This window comes from Musca autumnalis, unplaced genomic scaffold, assembly GCF_047663935.1.
Source record: "Musca autumnalis isolate F117 unplaced genomic scaffold, ASM4766393v1 scaffold_4, whole genome shotgun sequence".
In the NCBI taxonomy this organism is placed as follows: domain Eukaryota; kingdom Metazoa; phylum Arthropoda; class Insecta; order Diptera; family Muscidae; genus Musca; species Musca autumnalis.
In genome coordinates, this window is record NW_027411977.1 from 39,911,035 (window position 1) to 39,934,089 (window position 23,055).

A 23,055-nucleotide genomic window follows, 5' to 3' on the forward strand; every position below is an offset into this window, starting at 1 on the left:
TTCACCACCTACAATGAAATATTCCGGTCTGTGGTAATCTATACGGCGCCAGCGTGGTCTGCAAAGGTTAGCACAACGCAGTGGAAGAAGATTCAAACCTGCCAGAATGCTGCCCTGAGGACTGCAACAGAGTGCCTCCTCATGACACCAGTGGATCATCTTCATGAGGAGACGAAGATTTTACCGGTGCGTCTACACAATAGGATGTTGTCGATGCGGTACCTGCTTGGGGTGTTATCGCAGTGAGCATCACTGTCACGATTTAATGGACAGGCTTCCACCACCCAGGCACGTCAGGAGAGATCTTCATGATCTAGAGAGAGAGGTCCAAAGGTACAAAGGAGAACCTCACCAACGAGCCTATCAGGCAGGCTTGGATAGCATTCACACTGATACGGTTGCGCAGGCAGTACAGAGATACAGTGTGAATGCCGTACTTGGAGACCACCCCCCATCCATCGCAGCAGAAGAACGCCAGCTGCCAAGGCAAACACGAGTGGATCCGGACGATGCAGTCGCCTCAATTCGTATTGGGCCCGAATTGACGCCACGATACCAAACACATGCCCAGCATGTGGATTGGGACCACACGACATACTGCATTTGTTTAGCTGCCCAGCTAACCCCACTCACCTGTCTCCTGATTCCTTATGGACGCAACCAGTCCAGGTTGAGGAATTCTTGAATCTGCATACAGAGGAACCTGATAACTGAAATAATACACGAACGACCACATTTGCGTTGTTACAACAACAACAACAACAACAACGGATGATGTCGAAAATTCCACTAGGAACGTACTGCTACTGAAGCCAGGCAAGGATGCCGGCAAAGGTTAATCGTACAGACCGACTGCAGTTTTTATCGCAAAGACTCTTGAGGCTTTACTCCTCTCCAGCATCTGCATTAGCTATTCAGTTGCCGATCATCAGCATGGGTTCCGTAAGCAGCACAGCACGACAACAGCGCTGGCCGCCATCTCCTCACATATTAGTCGACGACTCAACCAAAGCAAGCGGTGTGATTGACACAGTGATGGTGGCGTAGCCCTAGATCTGCAAGCCTACCTAGCAGATTTGAATAGCATTCAAAGAGATTCAGTAGCAGATGACGTAAAAACCTATCATGTGAATGCGATCATCTATCGCAGTTGAAGAGCGTAAGCTGCCACGATAAACCAGAGCAGTTTTGGCTCAACCAACACACTGGACCTTTTCAACAGCCCTGCCAGAAGCTTTGTGGATATAACCTATCGAAAAGCCACATTTCTAGACCTGGAGATATAGCGAGAACCCCATACAGGAAAACGGGGAATCGAACCCACGACCTTCAGAGTGCAAGGAGGTGTACATGCCATTGCACCACGGTGACACACACAACAACAGCAATACACACAAAAGTTCAACAAGTTCGCTGTTCGAGGACAGTTTTGAAATTTTTTTTACCGAAAGTACTCATTTTTTCCTGTTTTTTCGTGGTCAAGTCCACGCTTCCTCGTCAACGTGTCTTTATTTTTAAACTGCTTACCTAAGCCATACCTGCAACTTGGTCTTGTCGCTGTTTACGGTCAGACCCACTTTAGCATATTTTCTTTCCACTTTTTTAAAGGTATCAGTTACTTCTTTTACTGATTGATCCATGACGTCAGTACCGACTGTATAAGCAGGTAACATGTGGCTAATGGTGTATATTGTGTCATTTTTAACGTATGCATCTCGTATAATATTTTCCAGCAGAATGTTGAATAGGTCACATGGAAGGCGGTCGCCTTGCCTGAAACTTTTTTTGGTACTAAAATGTTCGAAGAGGTTCTTTCCTATTTAAACTGGGGTATAATTTCATATTGGGTGCCACCGTGGTGCAATGGTATGCACATCCGCTTTGCTCGCAGAATGTCGTGGGCTCGACTCCCCGGCCAGGCAACATCAAAATTTCCAACAGTGGCAAAATCCTCTCAATAATGTTGGCGATATTTCCTGAGTATTTCAGCCATGTAAAACTTCTCTACAAAGTGGTGTCGTAAGACACGCCGTTCGGACTCGGCGATAAACATTGAGCTAATATGAATCGGGGTGCATTCATTGATATGAGAGAAGTATCCCCTGTCCCGTCTGGGATGTTTGTGGAACAATTATTATTATTATAATTTCATATTGCCTTACAAAGCCAAATGAGCTTTTCAGGAATTCCAAATTCAGACATGGCCTAGAATACTATTGAGCGTATATAAGGGCAAGTGTCGATCTGCATCTCTTGGGTCTTTTCCAAGATTTGCCGTATGGTAAATATTTGATCGCTTGTGAATTTGACAGGTCTAAAGCCGCCCAATTATTTCTTTGACCATAGACTTTAGTCGTTTACACAATATCCCTGAAAGACCTTAACAAGCAATAGGAAGCAGACTTATAACCCAGCACCCAGTCTCATCATGTTTCTTGTGGACGGCGCACATGATGCTCAGGTTCAAATCGTATGAGTTCTTTCAGCCAGATGGTGCTAACTATGTGATGCATACCCTGTAGAGACTGAAATCGGTTTAAAGCTAACTTAAAACTAGCTATTTTGTAAACACAACTGACTTTTTATCGACTATTTTCCCCTATGCCAACTGACTATTTTTACAAGGCGATGAGATCCTAAGTAGTCAGTATTGTCCATCGCTGGATTACTTTTTAACTTATTATACACTAACTATTTAAAGCCTATTTGTAGTCAGTGGTGCAATGGTATGCACACCCGCCTTGCACGCTAAAGGTCGTGGGTTCGATTCCCCGGCCAGTCAACATCAAACACTTTTCAACGGTGGCAAAATACCCCTCAGTAATGTTGGCGACATTTTCTGAATATTTCAGCCTTGTACAACTTCTCTACAAGTGGTGTCTTAGAAACGCCGTTCGGACTCGGCGATAAACAGTAGGACCCATATCATTGAGCTAATATGAATCGGGGTGCACTCATTGATATGAGAGAAGTCTCCCTTGTCCCGTATTGGGATGTTGTGGAACAATGTTTTTGTTATACACTAACTATTTTAAGCCTATTTATAGTCAGTGGTGCAATGGTATGCACACCCGCCTTGCACGCTAAAGGTCGTGGGTTCGATTCCCCGGCCAGTCAACATCAAACACTTTTCAACGGTGGCAAATGTTGGCGACATTTTCTGAGTATTTCAGCCTTGTACAACTTCTCTACAAGTGGTGTCTTAGACACGCCGCACAGTGTTGCCGCGTGGACAAAAATCAAAAAATGTGATGTTAACTTTTACATATGTTTATGTTTTTTTCTAACAGTAAACACATCCGATACAAGGAATCTGAAAGAATTTTGTCGATATGTGCATCCATAATGAAGTTATAGCTCTTTAAATATGAAAAATATTAAATTTGAAGGCTATTCGATTAAAATTGGCCGAGTTATAGCAAAATCGGGGAAAGATATATATGGGGGCTATATCCAAATCTGAACCGATATGGACCCAAGTTGATATTTTTCATTCCTGTGCCCTCATAAGTACTCGTGCAAAAATTCATCAACCTAGTTCAACGCCTTCTATTTTTGTCCACATTTGTATAGAAGCGGCAACACTGTGAGCCGTTCGGACTCGGCGATAAACAGTAGGTCCCATATCATTGAGCTAATATGAATCGGGGTGTACTCATTGGTATGAGAGAAGTCTCACCTGTCCGGTCTGGGATGTTTGTGGAACAATTATAATTATAAAAATAAAATATAATGTGAAACAAAGAACACTTTTTTGTTCGTTTTAATGACTTTGACTTTTCATATTGATTCTCTCTGGTATGTTTTGTTAAAGGGGAGGGGGTAATTTGTAAATTTGTTTCGTGTTCCTTTTTTAATCCAGAACAATGTAAACAACGTGTACGTAAATGTTCAGCAAAGGTGCTTACACCTGGGAAGTGTTTGCAGATTTTGAAACAACAATGTTCATAGGTGAGAAAAATCCAAAAACAAGAAAAAATCGCCGGAGCGTTTTTTTTAGGTTTTCGCGATTTTTCTTGGAAGCCGCAAGTCCTATCGAAATGGGACTAAAGAAACTGTTGTAGCTATGAATATTCTCGACATGATTGACCTTTATGATAATTTCATAGGTTTTACCGTTATTGAAATATGGAGGTTCAAATTGCATTGACTGGATCGCCTCGATCGACATTGTTTTACAAGTCATTACTGCTATTTCCCAACATAAACTTATATATCTCGAAAACGGTACAACCTAGGAAAATATTACTAAAGCCAATCTTGTAGAAATTTTTCACAGCTAAAAGATTCTCTCTAGCCTAATTTCGATATGACTTGCCATTTTTAAGCAAATCTTGAAAACCTAACAAAAAAGCGAGAAATGTCACCTTAACATCTATATATCTCAAAAATAGTAAAACCTAGGAACGGTCAATCCTCTAGAGAATTGTCACAGCTACAACACTTTAATTAGCCCGATTTCGATAGGACTTGCGGTTTCCAAGCAAAATCGCGAAAACCTAAAATATACCTAAAAATGTGAATTTTGACCGCGATTTATTTAAAAATCCCCTCAGCGATTTTTTCTTGTTTTTGGATTTTTCTCACCTATGAACATTGTTGTTTCAAAATCTGCAAAAACTTTAATGACATTGTTCTATAAGCTAGCGATACAGTCAATGTCCCAATTCGAACTTCTATATCTCTATAACGGTAAAACCTAAGAAATTATCATACAGGTCAATCTTGTAGAGAATTCTCATAGCTATACCATTTTCTTTAGTCTTATGTCGATAGGACTTGCGGTTTCCAAGCAATATCGTGAAAACCCAAAAAAAAAACCCAAAAATCTCAATCAAAAAAATCACAATTGTTGACCTTTTTCTCTTTGCAAATTGGTTGAACTCTAGATGACTTTTCAACCAATTTATAGCCAGTTTAAAAATAATCGATTTATAATCAACCATTTTGTCAACTAGTTGGTAAAAGTCCGACAGGGTTAGTATAGCTATGTATATTTTACTACAACACTACAATGATGATATCGCCTTGGCAATATTTAGTATCACATTGTCGATTTATTTTACATTTCCCTTAATTGTACCCAACAAACTTACCCATTGATTTTTGATAGAATATCTTCATAGTATTCTCTGGGCTTTCCAATCCTAAAACAACAAAAATAAAAAATAAATGATTAGTATATAACATTTCGCAACAACAAATGTTTACTGGGCAATTGAAGAAGAATCAAATCAAAACAACGATTTTGAGCGTTATCTTAAGTAGCTAAACAAAAGAAAAGGTACAGTCAATAAACAACGAACTATCTGCTATCAATTTTAACTGGAGTATTAATGATTTTTTTATGACATTGATAACTACCCCAAAAGGCAGGCAATATGCCTCTTCAAAACACACGCAGTAACACTTGCAACAACAACAACATTGTATGCCATTCAAAAGATATTTATCAAAATGATTGTTTTTTAACAACAACAACGTTTAATTTAATAATTTATTTGCCTATACCCAATGACCGCAGGTTCTTACTTAGTTTAATGCTCGTAATGTTTTTTCGTCTACTATCGAAATCTATTTTTAATTGAGACACGACAACGTCAAGGAAGAATTAAAACTGTTAATCTTTTTTGTATTACAACATCGTTTGTTTATTTTTATTTACTTACGTTATGAACGACTACACGTGTTAGAAATTGGCAAATTTTTGCAATTACACTAGGCAACACACACACAGATTTATTTGAATAATTTAAAGATTCAATCATAAAAATAAATAATGGTTTTAAATTAAAAACAAATGTAGTTCGTTGGTAATGGCATCATTTAAGAACGGCTGGACCGATTTGGATAATTCTTTTTGTGAAATGTTCGTCATAACCCATCATAGGTTTTTATGCAAAAGAAAATTTTACCACATCCACTTTTTTCAAATTTAATCTTTTCTACAAAAACTACTGAACTAATTTTCCTGAAATTATCAGGGAATGTGCAGGGATGGCCCCCAGTAAAAATAGGCTACATATTTTGTTGAATTTCGAGGGGGAGGAATCCCTCCCCTATACCCTATTTTTAAAAAAAATGCTATATTTTACATAAATAAAAATCAAATGTCGTTCGTTGCTAATAGCATCAGTTGAAAATGGCTGGACCGATTTGGATAATTATTTTTTTTTATTATTATTTTTTTATATTTTTATTTATTTTTTTTTTTTTTGAAATGTTCGTCATAACCCATCTTAGGTTTTTATGCAAAGAAAATTTGACCACGCCCACTTTTTTAATTTTCAATCATAATCTTTTCTACTACAACAAATACAACTCAACAACAACCACATAGAAAAATGTTGTTGTTTGTAATGTTAGTGTCACATGTATATGTAAACAAAAGAAGAAAATGTCTATAAATTACTGGAATTTAAAAAACTAATATTTTTCACATTTCATTATCACACGGCTCGCTTGAAGCAACTTTAAATGGAAGATGCTTACTTACACCTGGGAAGTTTTTGCAGATTCTGAAACTACAACATTCATAGATGAGAAAAATCAAAAAACAAAAAAAAATTCCCGGAGCGCTTTTTAAATAAATCGCGATTCAAGTTGACCTTTTGAGGGGTTTTTTAGATTTACACGATTTTGCTTGGAAACTGCAAGTCTTATCGAAACGGCACTAAAGAAAATGTTGTAGCTATGAAAATTCTCTACAAGATTGACCTGTATAACAATTTCGTAGGTTTTACCGTTATTGAGATATAGAAGTTCAAATTTGGACAATGCATTGACTATATTGTCTCCTTATAAAACAATTTCATGACTGCAATTTCCCAACTTAAACTTATATATCTCGAAAATGGTACAACCTAGGAAAAAATTACGAAAGCCAATCTTGTAGAGAATTTTCACAGCTAAAAGATTCTCTCTAGTCTAATTTCGATAAGACCTACCGTTTTCAGGAAAATCGTGAAAACCTAACAAAAAATCTAAAATAGTGACCCGAAAATCTATATATCTCAAAAATAGTAAAACCTAGGAACAAATCATAACGGTCAATCCTCTAGAGACTTTTCACAGCTACAACATTTTCTTTAGCTCTATTTCGATAGAACTTGCGGTTTCAAAGCAAAATCGCAAAACCCTAAAATAAACCTAAAAAATTGAATTTTGATAGTGATTTTTTTAAAAAATCCCTCCAGCGACTTTTTCTTGTTTTTGGTTTTTTCTCATCTTTAAACATTGCTGTTTCGAAATCCGCAAAAAATGTCCAAGTGTAAGCGGTTTCAACTTGAAGTTAGTTAAGGCACACCATGTATGACATTGTTTTATAAGGTAGCGATACAGTCAATGCATTGTCCCAATTTGAACTTCTATATCTCAGTAACGGTAGAACCTACGAAACTATCATAAAGGTCAATCTTGTAGAGAATTTTCATAGCTACAACGTTTTCTTTAGTGCCATTTCGATAGAACTTGCGATTTCTAGAAAACCCCTAAAAAGGTCAACTTGAATCGCGGTTTTTTTAAAAAGCGCTGGGGCGATTTTTTTTGTTTTTTGATTTTTCTCATCTATTGTAGTTTCAGAATCTGCAAAAACTGCTCAGCTGTATGCACCTTCCATTTAAAGTTGCTTCAAGAGCACCGTGATCATTCTAATAAAATGTTTGGGATCGCTGGAAATTCATTGAAAAAGGAGAAGCTGTTTCAGTCTTTTGTCTTTGAAATCAAGTGGTAATGGTTATTAGTGCTTTATTTTTTTAACTTAACAAAATATCACACATATTAACAAATGTTGTACCGCCTCTGTAAGTGGTGTTTTAGTGTGCGGCACGTCGTTCGGACTTGGATAAGGTTATATGTCCTCGATGTGAAGAAGTCTTTAGGGGAAATAGTTTTCTTCGGAATGATATATTTTTTCCTCAAAAAAGAAAATATCCCTAATATTCAAAGCAAATAGAAACAAATATATATGTACGGAATTTGACACCAACATTACATCCCAGTTCAGTCAGCTGGGTAATGATGTTACCTTATATTGTTCTACCATGCTTTTCTACAATAACTACTGAACTGATTTTCCTGAAATTGGGAATGTACAGGGATGGCCCCCGGTAAAAATAGGCTTTATATTTTGTTGAATGTCGGAAGGGGCTGGGAACTGCCCCTATAGCCTATTTTTTAAAAATGCTATATTTACAATAATTACGAAAGTATCGGTTTTGAAATTAATTTGCGAGACAATTGTGGTTTTTTAGGACCCAAAGACTTGACCACGCCCACTTTTTTAAAATATGTTACATCTACAAAACTACTGAACAGATTTTCCCGAAATTTCCAGGGAATTTTTCTTGAATTTCGAAGGGGGCGGGGTACTTCCCTTTGCCATATTAAGAACAAATTCCATATCATTATGAATAAAAATCAAATACCGTCATAACCCAACGTAGGAAAAACAATTTTGCTACTCTCACTTTTTTCAATTTTCAATTTAATTTGTTTTTCTGCAAAAAGTACTGAACCTATTTTGCTGAAATTATCAGGGAATGTACAGGGTAAGCCGCCGAAAACAGGTTACATAGTTTATTGAATTCCAAAGGGGGTGGGGTACCTCTCCTATGCGATATTTAAAAAAAAAACGCTACATTTGCAAAAATTACGCAAGTATAAGTTAAAAAAATTAACGGATTAAAAAAATTTGACCACCCCCACTTTAACGCATACTTTTTTAATTTCCATTTTTAATCTTTTCTACAAAGACTACTGAACTGATTTTCCTGAAATTGTCAGAAAATGTACAGCGATGACCCCAGGTGAAAATAGGCTAAAAATTTTGTTGAATTTCGGAAGGGGTGGGGCACTTCCCATATATTTCTTTAAAAATGCTATATTCAATATAAATAAAAATCAAATGTCGTTCGTTGCTAATGACATCAGTTGAGAACGGCTATACCGAATGTACAGGGATGGCCCCCGCGAAAATAGGATGCATATTTTCTTGAATTTCGAAGGGGGCGGGGAACTTCCACGACGGAATCAAATGCCATCATAACCCAACTTAGGTTTTTATGGAAATACAAGTTTTTATGGAAAGACACTCCCATTTTTTTTTAATTTTCAATTTAAATTTTTTTCTGCAAAAACTACTCAACCGATTTTACTGAAATTGTCAGGGAATGTGCAGGGATGGCCCCCGAAAACAGGTTACATCTTTTATTGAAATCCAAAGGGATATTTTTAAAAAACGCTATATTTGCAAAAATTACGCATGTATCGGTTTAAAAATTTACGGATTAATCTACAATTTAGGTACTTCTTGAAGGTCATCCGATAACGCCTGTTTTTTAAGTATATTATATCTCCAATACTATTGAACCGATTTCCATCTAATTTGCAGCAAAATCTCAATGTTTGCTTTTGTTATTTATATTTTATGAATTTTGGAGGAGGTGGGGTACCTTCCCCACCACTTTCTTTTAAACGCTATAGGTATAAGCCAAACTTGTGATTATATCGGTTTCAGCATAAATTTGGGGAGGCAATAGGGGTTGTGTGTACCCTAGGTACATATTTGGAGCCAAAATACACGCCCACTTTTTTAAATATGTTACATCTTGAAAACCGACGACCTCGATCACTCTTTACAATACTCATACTTTAGAGAAATGTAATGAAAGTACACGGTGCTCTTGAATCAAATTTAAATGGAAGGTGCTTACACCTGGGAAATTTTTGCGGATTCTGAAACTACAATGTTCATGGATGAGAAAAATCAAAAAACAAAAAAAACAAGTAAAAATGTATCAGTCAGCTTTGCTGACAGAGATATACCCTCAGCCTGTGTACCTATATTGAAACAATTTTTCCCAAAAAAAAACGTATGTATGTATTTAGGGGGTTTTAAAAATGTTGGATGTATAAACCGACAAAAATGTTGATTAGGATTAAAATTCAATAGTTTTGCGGAGGAGATACTTAAAGGAATGGATCGACATTGACCGTTATGGAAGTGGATCTCCAGCCACAACATATGGTGCCATAGGGGGTTTTTACACTCTTCGGGCTGTTTGCTCAAGAAGTATGGACTTGCCCCTAAAAAAACTTTTACCATCGTAAATGAGGCAGCGAATACAAGTTGCTTCAACAAAAATCAAAGTGATTCGATAGCAGGTCTTAAAGTGAACTTATCCGAAATTTTGTGTGGGACGTATCGGATGGAGTGGACAAGTATAGTCCACATTTGAACCTGATCTATATCTGGTATATATATTAGGATGTGTAAAGTATAGACCAATTCGGTCACTCCCTTCAAGAGTTACCGTATGAACAATTTTTCCGAAAATTTTTGAACTTTAGTGGGGGAGGTACCTGAAGGAGTGGACCGATATGGCTTATCTTCAAACTTAAACTATGTTTAGACAAAATATTACTAAGGCCATATTTTGGACCGAATCGGCAGATCCGTTCGGGAGTTCTCTTGCGCTCCAACCACCTCACACGGTGTCATAGGGGTTTTTGTAACTTTCATGCTATTTTCTCAGGAAGTATGGACCTGCCCCTGATGAAACTTGTACCGTCGTATGGAGGGCAGTGAATACAAGTTGCTAAAACAAAAATCAAAGCTATTCGAGAGATGGCCCTAAACTGAACTTTTCCGAAATTTTGTGTGGGAGGTACCCGAAGGAGTGGACCTATTGAGACCATATTAAAACCTCATATTCCCCTGCTAGAAAGTTTACGCTATACAAAGTATGGACCAAATCGGTCACTCCCTTCAACAGTTATCGTGCGCACAAACTTTCCGAACATTTTCGAACTTTTGTGGGGGAGGTACCGGAAGGAGTGGACCGATGTAGCTCATCTTCGAACTTAAACTAAGTTTGGGCAAGATATTACGAAAGCCAAAATTTGAACCGAATCGGTTCATCCGTTCGAGAGTTATCGTGCGCTCCAGCCAGCAGGACAGACAGACAGACAGACGGACGGACATGGCTAGATCGACTCCAAATTGTCTGAAACACATTTCGTCCAAACATACTTGGGGTCTAAAACCATTATTTCGATGAGGCACATTTTCATCGTATCAAAGTGTATATACCCTCCTTAGCCTAAAGGCTGAGGGTATAAAAAATTCCCGGAGCGCTTTTTAAATAAATCGAGATTCAAGTTGACATTTTTAGCGGTTGATTAGGTTTTCACGATTTTGCTTAGAAACCGCAAGTCCTATCAAAATGAGACTGAAGAAAATGTTGCAGCTATGACCTTTACAAGATTGACCTTTACGGTATTTTCGTAGGTTTTACCATTTTTGAGATATTGAAGTTCAAATTGGGACAATGTACTGACTGTATCGCCCCCTTATAAAACAATGTTATGAAGGGTGCGCCTTAACTTACTTTTAATGAAAACCGTTTACGCAGTGTAAGTTTTTGTGAATTCTGAAACAGCAATGTTCATAGATGAGAAAAATCCAAAAACAAGAAAAAATCGCTGTAAGGATTTTTAAATAAATCGCGGTCAAAATTCAAATGTTCACGTGGTTTTTAGGTTTTCAAGTCCGCAAGTCCAATCGAAATGCAGCTAAGGAAAATGTTTTAGCTGTGAAAATTCTCTATAGGATTGACGTTTATGATTTGATCTCAGGCGGTACCATTTTTGAGATAAAGAAGCTCAGTTTACATTTTTAGGATTTTTTGTTAGGGTTTCGCGATTTTGCTTGAATACGGCAAGTTTTATCGGCATAGGACCTGAGAAAATCTTATAGCTGTGAAAATTCTCTACAAGACTGGTTTATGTAATTTTTCCTAGGTTGTACCATCTTTTTAGATATATAAGTTTAAGTTGGGAAAGTGCAGTCATGACATTGTTTTATAAGGAGACGATACAGAATTGAATTGTCCCAATTTCAACTTCTATATCTCAAAAGTTGTAAAACCTACGAAAATATCATTAAGGTCAATCTTGTAGAGAATTTTGAGAGCTACAACATTTTCTTTATTCTCATTTTTATAGGACTTTCGGTATCCAAGCAAAATCGCAAAAACCTAAACAACTCCTAAAAATGTAAACTTGAATCGCGATTTATTTAAAAATCGCTCCGGCGATTTTTTTGTTTTTTGACTTTTCTCATCTATGAACATTGTAGTTTCAGAATCCGCAAAAACTTCACAGGTGTAAGCACCTTCCATTTAAATTTGATTCAAGAGCACCGTGATTATTATTAATAATTCCATGCCATGAAAAATGTTATCCTAAAAAATCCACAACTTGAAAAAAAATTTCAGATATGACAATTTTTTTTTAAAAATCTACGCCATGAATAGTTTTTCAATAAAAAAATCTACGCCATGAAATTTTTTTCATAAAAAAATCTACGCCATGAAATTTTTTTCTTAAACATGTTTTTTTTTAAATCTGCGCCATGAAAAATGTATTCTTAAAAAATCTACGCCATGAAATTTTTTTTTAATAAAATAAATCTACGCCAAGGAATTTTTTTAAAAAAAATCTACGCCATGAAATTTTTTTCTTAAACGTTTTTTTTTTAAATCTACGCCATGAAAAATGTTTTCTTAAAAAATCTACGCCATGAAAATTTTTTTTCATAAAAAAATCTACGCCCTGAAATTTTTTTCTTAAACATTTTTTTTTAGAATCTACGCCATGAAAAATTTTTTCTTACAAAATCTACGCCATGAAAAATGTTTTCTTAAAAAATCCACACCATGAAAAATTTGTTCTTAAAAAGTTTACGCCAGGAAAAATATTTTCTTAAAAAATCTACGCAATGAAAAATATTGTTTTTAAAAAACACCCACGCTATCAAAAATATTTTTTGTTTAAACCTCTCTATGAAAAATATTATTTTTGAGAAATACACGCTATAAAGAAATTCCAAATCATGAAAGGTATTTTCTTAAAAAATCCACGCTATAGTAAATATTTTCTTAAAAAATCTATGCCGTGAAAAATATTTTCTAAAAAAATCAATGAGATGAAAATATTTTCTAAAAAAAATCACACCATGAAAAGTATTTTCTTAAAAAATACATTATATTACAAATATTTTCTTTAAAAAATCTACGACATTAAAAATATCCACGGTATGAGAAATATTTTCTTAAAAAATCCACGTCATGAAAAATATTTTCTTTAAAAAATCCACGCATTGACAAATATTTTGTTAAAATATCTAAGCCATGAAAAATATTTTCCTAAAAAATGTACATCATGAAAAATATTTTCTTTCAACAATTCACGCTATGAGAAATATTTTCTTAAAAAATTTACGCCATGAAAAATATTTTTCTAAAAAATCCACATCGTGAAAAATTGTTTCTTAAAAAATCCACGCAATGAAAAATATTTTCTTAACAAATCCACACCATGAAAAATATGTTCTTACAAAATTCAAGCCATGAGAAATCTTTTTATGAATTTCGCAGGAGGTGGGGTACCTTCCCCACTTCCCCACCTTTCTTTTAAACGTTATATGTATAAGCCAAACTTATGATTATATCGGTTTCAGCATAAATTTTGGATGGCAATGGGGTTGTGTGTACCCTAGGTACATATTTGGAAGCAAAATACTGGACAACGCCCACTTTTTTAAATATGTTACATCTTGAAAACTGATGATCACGACCACTCTTTTCAATACATTATTTTTCCAAAAGTACTGAACCTTATTTCATGCAATTTTCAGAAACTGTTCAGGAATGACCCGTGGTCGAAGACGAATTTCGTGGGCCTATTGCTTTATAGTCGCTATATTTTCTAAATTTATGAGTGCATCGGCTTGCAAATTAAATTTCGAGACAATGGTCAAGAAAAACGATATATTTACAAATTTCCTTAAATGGTGAGGTTCAACGGTCCATCAGCCATGAAAAACTAAAACATAGTAGTCTCAATAAACGGGCGAATTCAACTTAATCTTTTTTTATTCCCTCAGCCTTTAGGCTAGAAAGGGTATATACACTTTCATACGGGCAAAATGTGCCTCGTCGAAATAATGGTTTTAGACCCCAAGTATGTTTGGACGAAATGTGTTTCAGACAATTTGGATTTCATTTAGCAATGTCCGTCCGTCTGTCTGTCTGTCTGTCCGTCTGTCTGGCTTGTGCGCAAGATAACTCTCGAACGAATGAACCGATTCGCTTAAAATTTTGGCTTTCGTAATATTTTGTCCAAACTTAGTTTAAGTTCGAAGATGAGCTATATCGCTCCACTCCTTCCGTTACCTCCCCCACAAAAGTTCCAAAATGTTCCGAAAATTTGTGGGCATGATAACTCTTGAAGGGAGTAACCGATTTGGTCCATATTTGCACATCGTGAAATTTCTACCAGACTTAGATGAGGTTCCAATATGGCCCCAATCGGCCCACTCCTTCTGCTACCTCCCACACAAAATTTCGGATAAGTTCAGATAAGGACCTGCTATCGAATCGCTTTGATTTTTGTTGCAACAACTTGTATTCACTTCCCCCCATACGACGGTTTAAGTTTCATCAGGGGCAAGTCCATACTTCCTGAGAAAATGGCCGGAAAGGTGCAAAAAGCCCCTATGACACCTTGCGTAGTGGTTGGAGCGCAAGATAACTCTCGAACGGATCTGTCGATTCGGTCCAAAATTTGTTCTTTGTGATATTTTATCAAAACATAGTTTAAATTCGAAGATGGGCTATATCGGTCCACTCGTTTAGGTACCTCCCCAACAAAACTTCAAAAATGTTCGGAAAAATTTTGCTCTAGAAGGGAGTGACCGGTGTAATCTCTACTTTGCACATCCTAATATATCTACCAGATATAGATCACGTTCGAATATGGACTATATTTGTCTACTCCTTCTGGTACCTCTCACACAAAATTTCGGATAAGTTCACTTTAAGACCTGCTCTCGAATCACTTTGATTTTTGATAAAGTGATTTGCATTCGCTACCTCCATTACGACGGTTAAAGTTTTTTCAGGGGCAAGTCCATATTTCTTGGGAAAACAGCCCGAAAAGAGAGCACTCTCGAATTGTTCAACCGATTTGGTCCAACATTTAGTCTTCGTCATATTATTTCCAAACTTAGTTTCATGGGCAATACCACTCCACAATTTTCGGTACATCTCCCCAATATTTAAAAACTTTCACTAAAATGCTAGGACGATATCACTTGAATGGGGCAACCAACTTAGTCCAAACTTTGGATCTCCTAATATTTTATCAAAATTTAGTTTAACTTCTAAAATGGCCCATATCGGTCCTCCCTAAGGGTACCTGCCCTGCAGGTTATTCCTAATCCACATTTTTGTCGGCAAATTCAAATGTTCAAAAAGGGCCACAAAATTCTGAAGAGACCTTAAATACATTCGATCTGTCCGAAGGTGAAAGTTTCGCTTCACATTGGCTGAGGGTATATATCAGTCGGCAAAGCCGACTGACACTTTTTACTTGTTAATTTTATAATTAGATAGATGTAGGATAAAGTCAGGGGACATGGACGATAATAAATCCTAAACAGCATCAATGGGCGAAAAAATCCGACAAAGTCCGTAAGAGAACAGAAAGGTTACAGACAAAATCTGATGATGAATTTAAAATCCTCCTCGCTTTGACAATGAACCGAAGAAGTGAGGTAGAAAATACCTATTTTTGAATTGTCAAGCAAAAAGTACATAAAAAGTTGTCATTAAAACTCATTACGACGGGCCAGCAACGCGCACCGGGGTCTGCTAGTAATACAATAAACGTCCCTTTTCTACTTAGGTCATATCCATCTTTTGTTTTTGTTTTGTTTTGCTTTGCTTTGAATTAATATACATATATTTATTTTATTTTTTATGCAAGGCGATTATGCTAATCATTGCACCTCAGTGGCGGTCATGGTGTCACCCTAAATCTAAACCTACATTGTGTCCACTTTCAGTACAACATCAAATATGGCGATTTTTTCGAATCAAATGTTTTTTCATTACTTGATTTATTATATTAATTTATTTTTAATACATTATTTATTTTTTGTAGATATGTATTTTTGTTGCCCTGTGTTAAAATGTATTAAAACTCACTTCAATAATTATAAATATATAAATTATACTTTTAACGCTTTTGTCTTATTTAATACAATTCGCAAACGTAATGGAAATCTTGTTTTCAAACACTCTTGTTTGGTTAGCGTAATAAAATTGTCAATTCCGGAATCAAGATCCGTTATCTAAACGCAACCATTGTTGTTGTTTTGTTGTGTCATTCGTGCCGAATAATTGTGTAGTTAGATCGCTTCTTTTATAAATAATATGCGATATTTATTTGTGCTTGTATATACATAGCAAGTCATTTGGCTTTTGTTTGTAATTTAATGTTAAAATGTATACTATCGATTCTGAATAACTCCGAAATCTATGAGATCCAGAGAATATGAATTTCGTAGGTAGGCAAGATTTTCAATAGGCTTAATGTAAGTTGATTTTACATTATTAAAACACATTTGCTTGAAGGAACGAACCACTCTTTCTCATGTTAGGACTAATTTTAGATTTTCTAAAACAAAAGAACGATCCTGCATAACACCGATTTCAGTTTTTTTGGTTTTGTTTTGTGGTAGTAAACGTTTTGATTACACCCTTCGGAACCGGAACAAAAAAAAAAACAAAGATCTGTTTGAAATAAAAGGAAGAATTTGGAATTGGTTGTGTTTGATAAAACATCATATTCCAAACAAAATGTGCTCTTATACGTCAAGGCAGTATCTGACGATTTTCCCGGAAACACTTGTATAAGAGCTGTATGCCGAGCTACATGCCAACAGTAACATATTTTTGTGTATGTACGAAATTACAAAGTTAACGCAGACCACATTGTCAAATTTATGAAGAGGAGTCTTTATAAAAAATCATTTGAATTTAAATCTCCCGAAGGTTTACACAAAAGGGGAAGTCCAATATTTCAATGAAAAAATCAGATACAAGAATATACGCTCTGCTTTAACCACCGTTTGTTTGTAAATCCCCTATATATTGATTGGCTTTATAAAAGCCATTCTACAGTAGTCAGGCAATTCATAGCTACTTTTACAGCTACGTACGCAGGGTAGTTTTCAGGGGGCCCACGCTTATAACTCTGAAAGACCTTTACAGAATAATCTTAAAAGATCCACGTTTGTAGACGTAAAATACGATAAATAAATATCTATAAACATTTCAAGATTATACGCATAAAAGACCTTGAGAGCGTATTCTTAAACAATCCACGCTTTAAACGCTTAAATATTCTTAAATATTCAAGCTCATACTTCAGAGAAGTGTTATGAAACTATTATTAATATTTCCATAAAAACACACGATATAAAAAATTCCATTAAAATGCCTTTGAGGAAATATTTTTCATGCAAATATTTTGCAAGGCGTAAATTTTTTAGAAAAAAATTTTCTTAGCGTGGCTTATTTAAAAACATATATTTCACGCCGTGAATTTTTTAAGAAATATATTTTTCATGGTGTGGGTTTTTTAAAAAAATATTTTTATACCGTAGATTTTTTAAAAAATATTTTTAAAAGGGTGTTTAAGAAAATATTTTTCATTCCATGGGTTGTTTAAAGAAATATTATTCCTAGCGTGGGTTTATAAAAAATATATATTTCATAAAAAATCCATGCCATGAAAAATATTTTCGTAAAACCTTCACGCCATAACAAATATTTTCTTAAAAAATCCATGCCATGAAAAATATTTTCTAACAAATCCACGCTATGCATGATATCTTTTTTAAATCTACGCTATGACAAATATTTTCTTAAAAAATCAACGCCATGAAAAATATGTTCCTAAAAAATTCATAACGTAAAAAAATTTTAAAAACATTTGAACTATGAAATTTTTTTCTTAAAAAAATCTAAGCCATGAAATATTTTATCTTAAAAAATCCACGCCATGAAAAATACTTTCCTAAAAAATTCACAACGAAAAAACATTTTCATAAACATTTCGGCCATGAAAATTTTTTGTTAAAAAAAATCTACGCCATGAAAAACGTTTTCTTAAAAAATCCAAGGCATAAAAGTTTTTCCTTTAAAAATGTACGTCATGAAAAATTGTTTCTTAAAAAACAAAGCCATGCTTTTTAAAGGAAAAACTTTTATGCCTTGGATTTTTTTAACAAAAAATTGTCATGGCCAAAATGTTTATGAAAATGTTTTTCACGTTGTGAATTTTTTACGAAAGTATTTTTCATGGCCTCCGGGGGCCACCGTGGTGCAATGGTTAGCACGTTCGCCTTGCACTCAGACGGTCTGCGGTTCGAATCCCAGGCCAAGCAACATCAAATTTTCAACGGTGGCAAAATTCCCCCTCAGTAATGCTGGCGACATTTCCTGAGTATTTAAGCCATGAAAAACTTCTCTACAAGTGGTGTCGTAAGACACGCCGTTCGGACTCGGCAATAAAAAGTAGGTCCCATATCATTGAGCCAATATGAATCGGCGTGCACTCATTGATATGAGAGAAGTCTCCCTTGTCCCATCTGGGATGTTTGTGGAACAATTATTATTATATTATTATATTATTTTTCATGGCATGGATTTTTTAAGATAAAATTTTTCATGGCGTGGACTTTTTAATAAAAAAATGTCATAGCTCAAATGTGTTTAAAATTTTTTACGTTATGAATTTTTTAGGAACATATTTTTCATGGCCTTAATTTTTTAAGAAAATATTTGTCATAGCGTAGATTTAAAAAGATATCATGCATAGCGTGAATTTGTTAAGAAAATATTTTACATGGCATGGATTTTTTAAGAAAATATTTGTTATGGCGTGAAGGCTTTACGAAAATATTTTTCATGGCATGGATTTTTTATGAAATATATATTTTTTATAAACCCACGCTAGGAATAATATTTCTTTAAACAACCCATGCCATGAAAAATATTTTCTTAAAAAACCACAATTTTAAAAATATTTTTTTTTAAAAATCTACGTTATAAAAAAATCCACACCATGAAAAATATATTTCATAAAAAATTCACGGCTTTAAATATATGTTTTTTAAAAAGCCACGCTAAGAAAAATATTTTCTAAAAAATTTACGCCATGCAAAATATTTGCATAAAAAATATTTCCTTAAAGGAATATTAGAAAATATTAGTAATAGTTTCATAACACTTCTCTGAAGTATGAGCTTGAATTTTTTAAGAATATTTAAGCGTTTAAAGCGTGGATTGTTTAAGAATATGTTCTCAACGTCTTTTATAGGTATAATCTTGGAATGTTTATGAACAGATATTGACTTACCGTATTTTACAACTATAAACGTGGATCTTTTAAGATTATTCTGTAAAGGTCTTTCAGAGTTATAAGCGTGGGCCCCCTGAAAACTACGATGCGTATGTAACTGTAAACGTAGCTATGAATTGCCTCACTAGAAAGAAAGGCTTGTATAAAGCAAATCAAAATATAGGGGATTTACAAACAAACGGTGGCTAAAGTAAAGTGTATATTCTTGTATTTTATTTTTTCATTAATATATTGGACTTCCCGTCGGGAGATTTATATTCAAATGAGTTTTTATAAAGACTCCTCTTCATAAATTTGACAATATGACTTAGTCTGCATTAACGTTGTAATTTCATACATACACAAAAATATTTTACTGTTGGCATGTAGCTCGGCATACAGCTCTTATACAAGTGTTTCTGGGAAAATCTTCAGATACAGTCTCGATGTATAAGAGCACAGTTTGTTTGGAATTTGTTGTGCTTGATAAGTATTATTCTTCCTTTTATCTCAAACTGATCATGTTTTTTTTTTTGTTCCGGTTCCGAAGGCTTTAATCAAAACGTTTACTACCTCAAAACAAAAGTAAAATAAAAAACTGAAATTGGTGTACTGCAGGATTTGTTTTAGAACATCTACAATTAGTCCTAACATGAGAAAGAATGCTCCTTCCTTCAAGCAAGTGTGTTAATAGTGTGAAATGAATTTTGTCCTTACATTAAGCCAGTTGCAAATCTTACCTACCTACTTTCTATATTCTCTGGATCTCATAGATTTCGAAGTTATTCAGAATCGATAGTATACATTTTAACATTAAATTACAAACAAAAGCCAATAACTTGCTATGTACATACATATATACAAGCACAAATAAATATCTAATATTATTTATAAAAGAAGCGATCTAACAACACAATTATTCGGCACGATTGACACAACAAACCAACAGCAATTTTTGCGTTTAGATAACGGATCTTGATTCCAGAATTGACAATTTTATTGCGCTACAAAACAAGATTTCCATTACGTTTGCAAATTGTATTAAATAATACAAAAGCGTTAAAATTTTTGTATAATTATTGAAGTGTGTATTATTACATTTTAACACAGGGCAACAAAAAATATCTACAAAAAATAAAAAATGTATTAAAAATATATTAATATAATTAATCAAGTAATGAAAAACATTTGATTAAAAAAACTGTAATGAACTTGGAGACAATGTGAGTTTAGATATAGGGTGACACCATGACCGTGGGGCAATGGTTAGCATGATCGCCTTGCATAATAAAAAAAAGTAAATATATATTAATTCAATGCAAAACAAAAAAAAAAAGATCGATATGACATAAGTATAATAAGGGACGTTTATTGTATTACTAGCAGACCCCGGTCCGCGTTGCTGGCCCGTCGGAATGTGTTTTAATGATAACTTTTTATGGACTTTATGCTTGACAATTCAAAAATAGGTATTTTCTACCTCAGTTCTTCGGTTCATTGTCAAAGCGAGGACGATTTTAAACTCATCAACAGATTTTGTCTCTTACGGACTTTGTCGGATTTTTTTCTCCCATTGATGCTTTTTAGGATTTATTATCGTCCATGTCCCTTGTCTTTATTCTAAAGCGATCTAATTATAAAATTTAAAAAAAATTATTAAGTCGAATTCTCCCGCTCATTGAGACTTATATGTTTGATGTTTTTCATGGCTGATGGACCGTTGAACTTTACCATTTAAGGAAATTTGTAAATATATCGTTTTTCTTGATCATAGGTGCAACCAACGTTGTCTCGAAAATTAATTTGCAAGTCGATGCACTCATAAGTTTAGCAAATATAGCGATTATAAAACAATAGGGCCCCGAAATTCGTCTAAAAATATATAGCGTTTTGGACCACGGGACATTCCTGAACAGTTTCTGAAAATTGCATGAAATTAGGTTCAGTAGTTTAGAAACCACTTTTCATGATGTAGATTTTTTAGGAAAATATTTTTCATGGCGTACATTTTTTAAGAAAACATTTCTCATAGCGTGAATTTAAAAAAAAAAAATATTTTTGTTGGCGTTTTTTATTGTTGGCCTGCAGAATTTTACATCTTTGTGTTTATTTCAGCTTGAGTCCATATTTTGTTGTATTCAAGTATTTGAATAACAACAAAATGTTTTACAGTGATCAATGCGTAATGCAAAAACAACAACTTTCTCTTTGTTTTACCCCCGCTTATTGAAGCAACATTTCTATGTTCGTATTCTTTGCAAAGCAAAGACGACATAAAAACAGTGGTGGATATGAAATTCTTTAGTTCGACTCAAATTGTAGGGTAATCAGTTTTAGGGCCATATAGCAAATTTCTCATTTTGTTTAATTTCCTGGATGGGCTTATTGACCTGTTTATCGATACAGAGTCGGCGGAAAAGGGAACTGATGAAGTTGTTTGGTGACAACTGAAACTATAGTATTCCCTACCCTCCGCCCGCAACTAATCAATTTCATATCCACTGTAAAACATTTTGTTGTTATTCAAATACTTGAATACAACAAAATATGGACTCAAGCTGAAATAAACACAAAGATGAAAAATATTTTTCATGGTGTGGATTTTTTAAGAAAATATTTCTCATGGCGTAGATTTTTTAAAAATAATATTTTTCATTGAATGATTTAAACAAAAATATTTTTAATATAATGGATTTTTTAAGAAAATACTTTTCATGGCGTGATTTTTTTAAAAAATATTTTTCATCGCATTGATATTTTTAAGAAAATACATTCATGACGTGGATTTTTTAAGCATATATTTACTATAGCGTGGATTTCTTAAAAATAATATTTTTCATAGAGTGGTTTAAACAAAAAATGTTTTTTATAGCTTGGGTGTTTTAAGGAAATATTTTTCATACCCTGGATTTTTAAAAAAAAAATATTTTTCATTGCGTGTATTTTTTAAGAAAATTTTTTTCATAGCGTAGATTTCTTAAGAAAATATTTTAATTTCTATGTTTAAGAGTTTGTCCTAATGGGCTAAAAGGTAATTTTTTCAAAATTAACGCCATGAAAAATATTTTCCTAAAAAATATTCTCTTAAAAAATACATGCCATGAAAAATATTTTCTTAAAAAATCCGTGCCATGAAAAATATTTTTTTAAAACAAACCATGCCATGAAAAATATTTTCTAAAAAATTAATGCAATGAAAAAAAATCAACGCCATAAAAAATATTTTCTTAAAAAATCCATGGCTTGAAAAATATTTTCTCAAAAAATCCATGCCATGAAAAATATTTTCTTAAAATATCCAAGCCATGAAAAATATTTTTTTAAAAAATTCAGGCCATGAAAAATATTTTCCTAAAAGACACGCTCTATGAAAAAAATTCTTAAAAATATCCAACCTATGAAAACTATCTTTTTTTTTGAAATCTACGTCTTGAAAAATATTTTCTTAAAAAAATCAACGCATTGAAAAATATTTTTTTTTTTACAAATCCACGCTATTTTTTCATGAAAAATATTTTCCTAAGAAAAACATTATATTAAAAATATTGTCTTTAAAAAATTCAAGCTATGCGAAATATTTTTTAAAAAAATTCACGCTATGCGAAATATTTTCTTTAAAAAGTAGTTTCTTAATAAAATTCACGCCATGAAAATTTAAATAAAAATTGAGAAAATATTTAATTAAAAAATCCACGTTATGTGAAATATTTTCTTAATAAATCCACGCCGCGAAAAATATTTTCTTAAAAAATTCCACGCTATGAGAAATATTTTCTTAACAACTCTACGTCATAAAAAATA

General features: G+C 33.9%; 1 protein-coding gene across 3 annotated transcripts in view; it reads right to left on the minus strand.

Annotated features, from left to right (window-relative positions):
* l(3)72Dp (gamma-glutamyl hydrolase) overlaps window positions 1-23,055 on the minus strand; it is a 68,439-nt gene that overhangs the window by 12,937 nt on the left and 32,447 nt on the right. For all 3 annotated transcript variants that reach the window (XM_073986466.1, XM_073986465.1, XM_073986467.1), the window contains one exon: window positions 5,097-5,147. In XM_073986466.1, the coding sequence (XP_073842567.1) occupies window positions 5,097-5,147 (51 nt within the window). The remainder of the gene's footprint in view (window positions 1-5,096; window positions 5,148-23,055) is intronic.